Source organism: Crocodylus porosus, unplaced genomic scaffold (genome assembly GCF_001723895.1).
Source record: "Crocodylus porosus isolate Cpor-Errol unplaced genomic scaffold, CroPor_comp1, whole genome shotgun sequence".
NCBI lineage: Eukaryota > Metazoa > Chordata > Crocodylia > Crocodylidae > Crocodylus > Crocodylus porosus.
This window is the reverse complement of record NW_017728886.1, coordinates 268,093,669-268,107,175: the sequence shown is the minus strand read 5'-3', so window position 1 is coordinate 268,107,175 and position 13,507 is coordinate 268,093,669. Positions and strand designations below refer to the sequence as shown.

General features: G+C 52.5%; 1 protein-coding gene across 2 annotated transcripts in view; it reads right to left on the bottom strand.

Annotated features, from left to right (window-relative positions):
- Nucleotides 1-13,507, bottom strand: part of ADGRB1 (adhesion G protein-coupled receptor B1) — a 311,804-nt gene that overhangs the window by 134,789 nt on the left and 163,508 nt on the right. For both annotated transcript variants that reach the window (XM_019553467.1, XM_019553473.1), the window contains exons 9-15: nucleotides 13,139-13,240; nucleotides 12,190-12,296; nucleotides 11,215-11,409; nucleotides 9,278-9,346; nucleotides 6,299-6,407; nucleotides 5,046-5,189; nucleotides 2,063-2,132 (exon numbers count right to left, since the gene is read on the bottom strand). In XM_019553467.1, coding sequence (XP_019409012.1) covers nucleotides 2,063-2,132; nucleotides 5,046-5,189; nucleotides 6,299-6,407; nucleotides 9,278-9,346; nucleotides 11,215-11,409; nucleotides 12,190-12,296; nucleotides 13,139-13,240 — 796 coding nt within the window. The remainder of the gene's footprint in view (nucleotides 1-2,062; nucleotides 2,133-5,045; nucleotides 5,190-6,298; nucleotides 6,408-9,277; nucleotides 9,347-11,214; nucleotides 11,410-12,189; nucleotides 12,297-13,138; nucleotides 13,241-13,507) is intronic.

The following is a 13,507-nucleotide window of genomic DNA, read 5'->3' as shown; positions in this document are numbered from 1 at the left end:
TGCAGGAGGCGATAGCACCTGTCTACTCAGCACCGAGGTCCTGGCTAGAGGGTCTTGCCCTTCCACTCAGGGTCAGACCAATCTCCACATATGGGGTCAGGAAGGACTTTTACCCCAAGGTCAGATGAGTATGAACTGTGGGGGTTTTGCCTTCCTCTATAGTGGGGGATGTGGCCCTCCACCTGGGACCTCTCAAACGTACATTATCCACTTTTTCCAGAAGCAAGACATTGGCTGCTGTGTTCCCCTGCTTTACCTGTAGCCATACCATGCCATGGTCCCCTGCTTTACCTGTAGGACGTTATGTCTGTGTTGTGCCAGGGTTGATGTTAATCTTATGTAGCATTTAAATTAGCATTTGTATGGGATGGTTCAGATAGGGAAGATCATGCCTCACACTGGGGTTGGACTTGATGGCCCCTAGAGGTCCCTGGCATTGCACCCATCATAGCAAGTGACCCCACGATTCATGGCTACATGCCCCACTGCTGTGGTTGCCACTGGTGGCCCCGTGCATCCAGCCGACCAAGGAGCCTGGTTTGGACTCTCTGCCCAGCCACAGGGTGGGTGTGACACCCCTAATAGAGAGAGTCTACACATTACGTGCCACTATCCTATCTGTCCTTCCACCCCCACCAACAACAGTGGAGGCCAAGGGCATTGCTATCCATCCCTCAAAGACTGGACCACCTCTGACACCAAACCTAGCCGGGAAGCCTGGGACTGAAGAAGTAATTGAAAACGGATCAATGCAAGGCAACATATAATTAACCTGCCACGCTCACCGGTGCCAGAGATAACGGAGCTAGATCAATAGAGAGCCAGGCACTTATGAATAAGAGCCCCAGCAGCCATGACGGGGATGGAAATCTGCAGTGACTCCATTTGTTTCCATACTGTACTTGGGCTTGAATACCACGATCTGCTCCGTAAGCCCCTGTGCTCCCAGGAATAGGGTCAGGCATTTCCTCCTGTAAGAGCTGTGCTATTAGGTAGGATCCTAGGTCGTCTTCTCCCATTTCCACGCACCATGCTTCTTGATGGATCGGCTGTGGCTCTGTTTCATCCTGCCTTCCAGACAGCCTCAGGCAAGGCAGGGTTATGCATTGTTTAAAGGGGGACCGTCCTTAATTAAGGAACGACTTAAATCAGAGCCCATGGGAGGCCGCGGCGGCAGAGGCGCCAGCACTGAGGCTGCCGATTATCAGTGCTCATTCACCGCTTGGCCAACGAAAGCTGAAATACCTTTGGATCATTGGAGCCAATGATGTTTATAGCCCTTCCAATCTAATTCCCAGTGCTGTAATGGAAGATATTACCGAATACAGTCCGTTTGCTTGCTAATTCCTCTCTCTGCTCCTGCCTACCCCTCCCGCCTTTGCCGGTGCTAAATCTGGAGGTATTTAAATGATTATCAGCGAACGGAGATGCCCCAGCGTTTACAGTAAATGGGCTAGGGCTAATCAGTGCAGAACAGATTTAGAAGGCGCCTTAGGATGCTTAATTTACTGCCTCAGTACCAGCCATGGAAAAGGAAAAAAAAAAAAAAGCATCAGGAAAAGAAAAGCCTTTGCTGAACACAAAAGCCTGCAAGCCCCGAGGTGGTCTGCAGAGTCCTGGAACGCCGCAGACATGTGCAGCCATCCATGGCGTGCCGCTCCCGGAGCTTGCGGGGCAGGGCAACTCTCTCGAATAAAGCCGTGCAGCAAATGGCTCCTCCGGGAGGGTGGGAGAAAGGGGCCGGGGGTCTGAGCAAGGCAGCCCCCGATCAGCTAGGAGCGCAGCAGCCAGGAGCGAAAGGAAGGGGCGGCGGGAGGCTGGCGGGGGGTGTGGATGCACTCCATTCTCATGTCATTGGCCTCAGCCTGCATGATGCTGAGGTCTCTCAGCTCTCGTCCCTATCGAGAGAGCGTTGGGTGCATGGTATTGCAGCGTGCTATTTGGCTTTCGGGCACGGGCTACCAACAGGAGCAAGGTCCTGGAGGGCCCCTGAATGTTGAGCTGAGACTGAGGTGGGCATCTGGAAGGGGAGGAGCGGTGAGTCGCACCCAGCCCCGCTTACCTCTGGAGGGCGAGGATGCTCCCGACGTTCCTGTACAGCACGGTGCCCACCACGAAGTTGGACAAGTCGTCTGTCTCAGGGAGCGGCAAAGAGAAGGAGGGGAGAAAGACAGCAGAACTGAGACCATCGGGGTGCAAAGGGAAGGGGGAAAGCATGCTCTGCCTGCAGCACTGCAGTGGGGAGGGGCCCGGCACGGGTTTTGCAGGGGGTCCCCACCCACTAGCAATCCTCTCTCTTTTAGGGTCTTTGGTAGGACTGTGATCCCCAGGGTGAAGAAGGGGCAGGCCTGGCTGCAAGGAATGGGGGGAAGAAGGATGAACCCATGCCAGATCCAATGCTTCTCAAGCAGGACTGCACCCCGCCCCTTGGCTCAGAGGGGTTCGTTAGCACCCTTTGCAATCAGTGACAATGAGCCGTGCGGGACCGGAGCTGCACCAAGCCGACACACACAGCTGAAGCGGGGGAGGATTTTTGACATTGCTCCCAAAGAAGACCTGCAAGACTGCAACCTGTGTTAACCCCTCCTCATCCCTCACCAAAGGGCCTTGTGCACTATTGGCTGAAAGGGCGTCCATCGTGGCCAACCGTAAAGCTGTCACGCATGGGTCTACGTGTAGCAGGGAAATCCAAGCCACCCGTATGGGCGGTTACTGCACTGTGCTTGAGTACCTCCAAAAAGAAGTACTAAAGCACGGTAGCAACATCCTCATATGGCGATGGGTCGAGGCACCCAGCGAGACCAAAAAGGCCCACAGGTCTCAGGCCCTTCAGATTTAACCCTACATTGGTTTGAGCCCCCTTGAGCAAGTTGCTGGACCCCTGCTTCTGCCTCATACAACCCAGCCTTGAAAAGCAAGGGCTTCCCTGCCAACTGGCTCCCACTCCCAAGCAGAACGACCATGGGCACAGCAAGTGACTGTGTGTCGGTCTAGTCCTGCAAAGCCCTGGCAGGCAGGGCTTCAAACGGTGCCTCCCCATCGTACCGGGGATGAGGCAGGCAAAGCCACGCAGGGCTTTCTCACTCCAGCAGCAGGAAGAAGCACAAACCTGCCGCTCTGTCAGCAATTTTCCTGTACCCAACCCCTGAAAATGCAAAGGGATCTGAGTGCAGGAGGCACTCCAGTCAGGATTTGTGACTCTGTTAATGATCTCACCGTCCCAGATTATTTATAGGCCCGTGCAAAATGACCCCGACAAGGCATCTCGCCTGGAAGAGCGGTTTATGCTTTCGGTTCTGCATCTCGCACGGCCTCATCTCTGCAATTTGCACCCCGGCATCGCTCGCCAGCCCGGCTGCCAAGGTCTCGTGCCCAGCCCCAGTCACGGCTGGCATACAGGCTGCAGGCGGAGGTCTGTGCTGAGCGCTTGCAAAGATGCAAGGTCAGATGCTCAGCTGGTGCACAATCAGCGCTGCTCCGGTGATGCCAAGAGCGTGGTCCTGGCTCATCCCATTATCTAAGCAAGCTGCAATTCTGCAAAGAAACCTGCACCACAGAGCACCCCTTCCTAGGCTCATTCACACAGGCAAGGATGTCGTTAAAAATACTGACAATACCCTTGTATCGGGGGCTTTTAAGCCTCCCTCAGAGGCGTTGGGTGTTAGCTGTAGCCTGCAGACAAAGCTGGATGCGCCTGCTGAGCCTGAAGCCAGAGGTTTCTGGTTAGAGGGTTTTGCCCCTCCACTCAGGATCAGACCCATCGCCATATCTGGGGTCAAGAAGGAGTTTTACCCCGTGGTCAGACTGGTACAGAGAGGGCTGCCTCCCTTTGTAGCGCAGGACATGGCCCTCAACCTGGGATCTCTTGAGCATCTATTAACAGCCTCTTACAGAAGCAGGACATTGGTCACTGTGCTTCCTCTGCTTTACTGGGGGGGTTTATATCCTGTGTTAGGTTAAGGTTGAGGGTAGCTTTATGAAGACTTTAGATAATGCATTTGTAAGGGGTGGTCTGGACAGGGGTGAGCCTGCCTGAAACGGGGGGTTGGACTAGACAAACCCGGAGGTCCTTTCCAGCCCCCCTTTTCTCTCTATGATTCAGGAGCCAGGGAGACGAAGGCCCTGGAGTCAGTCCTGGCTCCACTACTGACTCATTGCTTGACCTTTGGGAAGGTGTTTAGCTGCCCCGGGCCTCAGGTTGCCATCCATTTCTATGCCCAAAGAGCTCTGTGGCTTGAAAATGGACTCCTTTTGCCAATGCCACTTTGTTTGAAGCATTGCCTTACACAGCAAGGCCTGATCCTGCAAAGGAGATGCATGCAACCTGAGCTGAGATCTGAGGGCTGACCTCCACGAGGGAGCTCTGCGTGCTCAGCGCCTCTCAGGATCGTGGGTGCATGGGCTGATCCCGGCTTGACAAATCCCCCTGAAGCCAGTGATGACACATGGAGCAGCTGAACCACCAGATCCGCCACATGGTTTTCAGAGCAGGCCAGAAAGGATTGCCCAGGTAATCACCCAGCCCAGGACACATCCATCATGGACGGACAATGACCGTTCCCTCTTCTCCACCCTCTCCTGGAGAACTTCTCTCTGTTTTTGTCCAGCCCATTTATAGGAAAAAACACCCCTATAACTAGCCATCAAACTGATAACAAAGCTCCCAAAATATTCTGGATACCCGAATGCCCCGTCCCAGGGAGCTGCCCTTTGGGACTCTGTTTTTTGGGAAGCCATCAGCTGTGCACCAGTGAACTGGGGTTGAGCACTGCTCCCAGCATGCTCTGTCTAGAAATGGATCCATGCCTGAATCCAGAAAGTGCACCGATTCCCCAAACTTTGCAGAGAGTTTGGATCTGGAGCTAACCTGTGCCCATCCTTCAGCCCTTGCAGTTCGGCATATCCAGCAATGCATGAAGAACCAGCTTCTTGCTGCCAGGGCCTGGATGGTTGGGAGCTGAATTTGCACACACGATGCCATACACGATGAAGCCCCTCGGCTCTGAAGAGCCAGCTTGCGGGGCACCTTGGTTGGGCTGCCTTACCTGGCACCCCTGTGGTGAGGGTGCTCTTGAAGATGGTGACCTTCTCCTCTGAGTTCTTGGCCCAGTCCACCACGCCTCTCCAGCCTTTCATGGGGAAGCTGATGTCGGTCGCCGCATTGGCAGGGAGTCGGTGAAGGCTAAGGACTTGGGGAAAGATGCAATAATAATAAATAAAGCAAACCTCAAAGGTCAAGCTCAACAGTCACACTCACCTGGAGAACTGGAAGAGAAACATGTTGCAAGAACCTGGGTCAACATCGGCACACTCAGACACCAGTGCAATGCAGAGCAACTCGCCTGATTTTAGTTTTACCATAACGAGAAACTACTGTATTTTCCTGCGTATGATACTGCCCTGGAATAACCACCTTGCTTTTGAAAAGCAGAATAAAGAAGAAAAAAAAACAAAAAAGATCTTTCCTTGTAGTAAATAGCTGAGTGGCAGCAGCTAGGGAGCATATTGCTGTGCCCCCTGTGAATCACTGAACGTTTTACATTTGGTTTCACCCAGAGCAACAGAAGCTGCTCTTAGCATATTTCTTGCTTATAATGCACGTGCCAATTTCTACCAGCTGGGTTTTGGGGGGATAGGTGCCCGTTGCATGCAAGGCAATAGGGCAGGGTTTTTTGTCAGTCATCGCAAGCAAGGACTTGGTGTTTGACCACTGGAAACAGGGCGTCCAAGTTTTCTTTTCATCACTAGGGGGAGCAAGGACCAGGCAAAAGGAATCTGTTTAGCTTGAAGGAAAGTCAAACCCATACAAGAACGGCCCATCACCCATTTGGGTAGTGGTTCACCCTTTGTGCACATTTGTTCCTCACCCGGTGCCTACAGGGGTATGCTGGACCCTGGGGCAAGTCCCTCCCTTCAGTAAGCTGAGACAACAGGGGCTTGCAAGAGAAAGAATTAACAGGACCTCATGTCATGGTACAAGCAGGCTGGAAGAGCCCCATGCTTGCTCTTGGTTGCCAAAATCAGGGGAAGATTTGGCAGCACTGTGTTCCTGCAGTCTCTGGCTCTGCAGGAGACACTTGATGGCTGAGGTCCATCCATGAAAGATGGTGTCACTTAGCAAGTGAGGCTGATGTTCCTGTTCAATGAGCACAACCTCCATGTCCCCTTCTTAGCTGGGCTCTTCTATGTGACCCGAGGCTATAATCAACTCCTTCCCCACCCTCAGACTCATACCACCTGCATGGAACAGCTGCCCTCACCATGCAGAGAAAGGGAAGCAGACATCAAATCGACTCACCCAGATTGTCCGTCACTTGATAGGAATCCCGGAAATCCTTCATGCGAAACCCAATGACATCGATGAAATCCTCCACCAGCTTGAACAGCTCCACTGCGTTCGGCCCAGTCTGCAAAGCCAAGGAAGAGGGGTGAAATATTCAGCAGCACAGATAATGCTGTGCAAATGGTGGGACTCTCAAAGGGCAAAGATCCTAGGTGCATCTATACGAGAAGCATCTCGGTGCATCTATATGAGAAGGTGCATCTATACCAGAAGCACCTTGCAGGGATGCTGCACCTGGAAAAATGTCTTTAAACAAATATGACTGAATGATGAAGCTGAACAGCAGCAACATGCCTGTGACATGACTTACTAGGAGCGGCTGAGAGAAATGGGCTGACTGAGCCAGGAGAAGAGAAGACCAAGGGGGATTGAACAGCAGCCGTCACCTCCCTGCCGGGGGGCTGCAAAGAGGATGGAGCTGGGCTGGTCTCAGTGGGGGCAGATGACAGGACAAGGAGAAATGGGTGCAAGCTGCAGCAAGGGAAGTCATGGTTAGATATTAGGAAAATAGGAGGGCAGTAAAGCACTGAAACAAGTTATGCAGAGAGCTTGTGGACTCTCCATCCTTGGAGGTTTTTAAGGCCTGGGTAGAGAAATCCTTGGCTGGGATGATGCAGTTGGGGCTGGTCCTGCTTTGAGCAGGGGGCTGGACTAGATGTGACCTCCTGATTTTCTTTGAAGCTCAAACTTGCCTATACATAGGGGAAAACATGATCTGTATTTATGTTGCTGCTGTTGTTTAGTTTTGCTATCTTATTTTATACCCCATCCCAATTCTGCTAGCACATGAATAGCAAAGTAACCACATCGTGGATTTAGCACAGGTAGAACGCACAGGTAGGTTATCTGGTGAATGAAACAATGTTTGGAAAAGCTACCTAAAGACACGATCTGCCTAGAAAGAGGATGTTGCTAAACAACCAGTGCAAACCTTCAACTTGTACTGTCATGGACCATGCAAGGACTACAGGACATAGGGCTGGGATGGACCTCCTGGGTCTCTGAGTCATTTGCTATCACTATCCACCATGTCTTGGAATCATTTGCTATCACTATCCCTCTTGTCATATAATCCTGGTCATGAAAACATCATCCTCCATATTATCATTACTTTCTTTCCCGTATTATTGCAACTCCAAGTCTGTTCCAGAAACTTCACTCTTCTTAGGAACCTTCTTCTAATGCCTAGTTTGAATTTATTCATGAACAGCTTTTGCCCATCTGTTTTTGTGTCAACATCATGCTTTAGCTTACAAAGCTGTTTTTTTTCCTGCCAGGAGTTTAACTGTAGAGAGCAATCATATCTCCACTTGACCTTTGTTTTGCTAAACTAGACAAACCAGGGCTTTTTAGTCATTTCCTGTAAGACAGGCTCTTGATTTCCCTACCATACTAACAGCCCTGCCCATTTCAGCCTGAATTCATCCTCTGAATGACAACTTTGCCCGGAGACAGCAGGATCATGCACGGATCACTAAGGTCTGTACTGCTACAAGGCAGCTTGGGTTTCATTTTAAAAGGAGGCATGGGAGGAAAAGCCCTATGTCAAAGGGGATCTAGGGGCAGAAACATGCAGCTTGCATAGTCACCAGCTCCTTCTGCTGGGTGCAACGAGATCTGCTCATTTAATGTTGCCCTCAAGGACATGGAAAACTTCACAAAGGCTATTCACATTGACTCTTGTCTGGGTGCTCAGCACAGAGCTATCTTTGGGTTAGAGCTGATGGTTTGGGGCGAGATCCCAGTTCTCACTATTATATAAGGGAAATAGGCTGAGCTACCTAGAAGATGCCCATCAGAGGTCTCTTCTTCATGCTCTGTATAATAATATGGCATTTGAGACCGCTCACCAGGATGTCTATTAATGGGAGCAGGTAACCTCTAGCTGCTCATGCAAAGGGCCACAGAGGCAGGTTCATTGTACAGGCCGCTAAGGGAAGGACCGCTGGGAGCTAACTGCGTCCTGGAGAAAACGGCAACTATTTTTATGACGATCAACAGGATTTCTCTGTTGTCATGGTGACCAAACAGCCTCCTCTCTGCTCTGAGAGATGTATGTGGACATGGATGGTCTAAATTTGGCATTCAGCTCTTCACCTCCTCCAGAGCCAGCCCATGCTCAGATGAGACGGAGAACCGCCAGCTACAAGGGAGCAGAGATTAGCTTGGCCCTCTGGTCTATTCAGCCTTTCTTCTAGGTCCTATCTATCCAGGGAACAGTAATGGCATAGGCATGGCGATCCCCAAGCATTTGCACTTCTGCAGAGACAGCCAGCTCTGGCCTCTGGCATGAATTGCCGTGTAGACACTTGACCACAACAACCTGGACGAGGGCTAGCAATTCATTTTGGAGGCCACCGCTGCATCCATCACTGCACTGCTACTGGCACAGCCCGTCTTTGACCCTCTCCCCTACTGCCCATGCACCAGTGCATGGCCACTGCCTTTCCATCAGCATCCAACGCCTATCCTACACTCACCACACAAATCTAGCTCTGGTCCTACACTCGCCACACAAATCCTCCCTGCACCCTAGGTGCTCTTCAGTTTGATCTGGGGTGGGAGGTGGACTATCAGCCCCTTTTTGCATGGCACAGCAGATCCAGGAGGAGAGCAGGAATGAAGTGAACTTGTCTCTGAACCCTGGAGGCTGCACCCAACCTCTCTGTTAGCTCTTTTTTCAAGTCCACCCCCCGTTTCTCCCATAGGGGCGATTGCATATGTCGGCCTTGTCCACTATGAGGCTTTCTGTCAGTTGTACTTGGCAGCGTAATGGGATGAAATAGGGCTGTGCCGCGTGAAGCAGATGCACAGCGTGCAACAGCTGTCAGACACATGCTGCCCAGGGACCGCCCAACGCAGCAGGAAGTCCCCGGGGCCCACAGCCCGAGAGTCGGTCTCGCTTGGGTGTACGTTTAAACAGCAGGTTCCTACCAGCTGAGCCTCTTCCCATTTGTCTCGGTTTTCCTCCGCCAGCAGGTTGCTGATGATCTGGACAAAGTTCTGGAGGAGGGAAATAGAAAGGGAAAGTCAGCGAGTAAGCGCTCTCCGGCAGGTCAGTGCAAAAGCAACGATAGCGCCGCACCACTCTCCAAATGGCCCCGCGAAGGAAACAGCAAAACCCCTCTTGCTCCCACGAGAAAAAGAGCTGCAACCTTGCTCAGCACCACCTTGCAACAAGACTTGTATTTAATACAACTCAGAGACATGCCCCAGGAGACTCAGAGCAGCAAGCGAAGGATGCTGGACACCCCCCATGGGGGCTGCAGAGGACGGACACAAGTCAATGACAAATTTGCATGAAGGGTTTTGGCTACGAGAGGCCTAGGAGACACCGGGTCCATTGGAGATCCTGCTCGTAGCCTGCTCCTGGCTTGCTCAGCTTTATACAGAGGAAAGGGTTGTGTTGCAAATTGCAGCACACTGTTGAGAGACTTCACCCTCCCGGACTATTGGGGATCTGAGGAGCTGCCTCCGGCTATAATGATGATGGCAGGATCCAGGGGTAAAAGAAAGCTCACCAATCAACATGGTGGATTCTCCATTTTTGGGAGGCATTAAACCAACAAAGGATGGGATTTTAAAAGGTATCCTATGACTCAAAGAGGAGCCGCAGGCTTGAAGCAAGAGGCCAGCGGGAAAGGTCAGGCAAGATGATTATAAGAAGCCCCTCTGGACTGAAGAGCTCTCTGTCCAGTTGCCTATTTACCCGGTTCCCATCATTACTATATCTGTGCTCTTGATAAACATGAATGCATTTCCTCCTAATGACACTGCTATGCAGCAGAGAAATGCCTGTCGCATCATTAGACAGCCGGGGAATCGAGGCCACAAAGCAGATGGGGTGACTTGATCAAGGTCGCTCAGGAAGTCGGAGCTAGGATGCAACCCAGGTCCTGGCACCAGCTTTCCTCACCTTTGTTTGGCCCCTATCTCTGCCCACGAGAGAGACGATGGGTGGCTCACAATTTCCAGCTTGGCAGCTCCCATTCCTCAACCACTTTGCATGGGGTCTAGCGGCTTTCTTTGCACCGTCTGTCTGGTTTCAGTGTCATTTGCCTGAGCTTAAGGACAGGGCAGGCCACTTCTCCTAGGGCACTGACACACAGTGTTACAGGCAGTAAAGAGACACCCAGCAGACGTGGCTCCAGTAGACCCATTCCCCGCTCCTGCCCAAGTCCTAGCTAGCGAGGGCTTTTGTGCTTGGCTTTGGGGAAAGCTCCTGATACCCCAGCCTTCTTGAAGATGGGGCAAGAGAAGCAAGGAAATAGCAACGTCAGTGCATGGCGGGGAACGGCAGACAGAGTCCCGGCAGAAGCATGTGTCAGAGATGGAGCTGAGGGAGATACAGATTTCAAAGCCATCGATTTTCCTCTCCATTTCTACAGCCTGAGCAGATCCTGGGGGATAAGTGCAACGTTTCGAGCCGTATGCTGATGACCTACTCCAAGGACAGATCTGAAGCCACTCTGCAGGCAACTGTTGAGAGCAAATCCTGGGGCGATAAGCTGTCAAACCCTCCTCCCACATCAACATGCAGACACCTAATACCTCGGGATCATCGTCCCTGGCGTCATTAGACAGCAGCCCTTCCAAACAATGCTCTGCAATCAATTCGGCCCTGCAGAAAGTAGCTTGGCTTCCCAGATTACTGGCTGATGAGCTACCGGGGGCAGGGCAGAGGAAAGACGAGCTCGTTAGGCTGTGCTGTGCGTGATAGGAAATTAAGCACAAGCCAATACGGCGTCCTTTGATTTTTCAGCGGGGTCGTGCCAATCTGGAGTCGATCCCCGGGCACTTTCTCCTGCATAGAGATGAAGTGGCCAGGTCTTCAACTGGCCCACGGCCGCCCGTCCCGGCCTGCATCTCACCTGCACATCCCCAGAGGTCGGGCTGTAATACGCCCTGCGGAAGATCTCTGTCATATTCCTGAGTACATCAATGGTGGACAGCAGGTCCCCGCTGTAGCTGGTCCCGTCCTGGGAGATCTCCACAAGGTTTTGGAGCATTTCTGATACGCCGTCCCCCACCAGCCCCCGCTGGGCTTTGGAGAGATGTTCCTTCGTCTGAGAAGCAAAAACAAGACGAGGAGTTTGTTAGCAACAGTCAGCAGCATCTCGGCCCTGTCCCTATCGTACTTAAAACCCATGGGCCGTATGCAATATATGAAGCAGAGCTGAACTCCTACTTTCCTGGTGGCCAGGAAGAGAAGCACCTGGGAAGATGCCGAAGAGGTCATTTTACCCCACTCAAACCTGCGACTGATGCCCCCAGCCCAAAGGGGAAAGCTTTGCTCGCCGATCCATCTTGCAGCCAAAATAGAGAGGGGAAGGAAAGAAGAAATGCCCCCCTCATTTTAAAGCCAAGGGGCACAGTGCTTTCCTTCTTGAACATGCAACAATCATGTCTGCCGTGTACCCGAGGCTGTCCTATGACCTTTGCCCTTGCCAGCTGCCAAAACACAGCAGTTGCACCGCCCAGCAGTTCGGGGCCCCGCACGAAGACGTTCATGTCCGAATCCTACAGAGCTACGGGAAGGAAAGCGGACTTTGGGCAGGATGCTGATGGGAACACACCATACACGCCTGCAAGAAAACATTGAGCTGTGTTGCTGCAGCCAGCAGCATGAGTCTGATCCCACTCCAGGCTCCAGCTGGAAGTTTGCTCACAGCCAGCCCTTTGCCATGCAGTTGCTCTGGTCTGTTCGGCTCGGTCAGATGGCTGACCCTTGTGAAAACATGATGGAGCTGCCAATAACCACCAGCCGCCAGGATTTCTTCCCTCCCATTATAAGCAGCAGTGAGAGGCAAGTGGGCTAGCCGAGACAAGAGGATAATGTGTCTTACCATCATCTGTATATTCCTATAATCGATGGAAACACACTTGATGTACGTCGGAGACTCCCAGTACGCTATCCCCTCTTCGTCTAAAGTGCATCTGCGAAGGATCAGCCCTAAAGCAAAGGGCACGGGAGAGAGGAATAAACACACATTTCTTTCCTGAGCGCCCTGAGCCAGCTGGACATGGGCTGACGCAGGGAACAGCGGGTCCGTGTACCAAGCATGAACCGCAAGCACCAGCATTTTGGGGCAAGTTATTTTTATCTCTTTTTCTCTGCATTTGCCCAGCAGGAAAGAGCAGGAGATCAAAAGCCAGAAGACTCATCCGGCAACTCAGGCCAGGTGATTCGGAAAGAAGGAGGATGCCTGGCGTGAGCTCCGCGCAGCCCGCTCAGCAGTCCCCAGACACTTCGTGGAAACACCACGCTTTCTACGTGCAAAACGATGGCCTGGTGCAGCAAGAGCTGCTGGGAAGACCTCGAAAGACAATGCACAACCTGCACCACCTGTCAGGCAGCGAACTCTGAAAGCCCAGGCAGGGCCGTCCGACACCTCGGCGCATGGCACCCATTGCCCTTTATTACTCCTGTCACTCCTGATTTAGAGTGATGCTCTGCTTTGCTAATGCTCTTCCTCCCTGGGAGGAAGAAGCAGATGAAGCAGAGAGGGGGAGGACGGAGGGCATCTTGCCCAGCCCTCCCTGCCAGGGCAGTGGACACATGAATGGGAGACTCCCATGGGCTGCAGACTCAAGCCGAGGAGTCGTGGCTGACTGCTTGGTTGCATACAAGACTGGACACGAAATAAATGGGAAGACTTCACTCTGCACTGTTATCGCTGGTGGACAGGGAAATGAATGCGCTTTTGCAGACCGCTCGCTCGTTATCAATGCAATACATCCTAGTCCTCTCTAAGATGCGCAGGACCGTGCACTACCGACCCATGCCCTCCTTACCCGTGGCGTTGCGGGGACAGCGGATGGCGGCCGCCTCCCCGGCAGGCGTTTCCTTCCAGACCACGGAGGCGAAGCTGTCTTCATTGCAGATCTCGTGGGGCTCTGCAGAGGACACGGACACTGCGTTGGCGGGTGATTTCCAAAGCACAAAAGGAGCAGAGAAAGAGGGAGGGAGGACGGGAATGGCAGCAGGATGCAAACCCACGATTCCTCTCCCTTTTGGACCGACGGACCACCTGCCCTCAACTGTTTGCCAACTATATGTCGTCTCTCTGTAGCTCAAACAGCCCAGCGGAGAACTTAGTCCCCAGTCAGGATTGATTAGCTAATGCCCATGCAACATAGCATGCCCCCTTCGCCCTGCTGGGA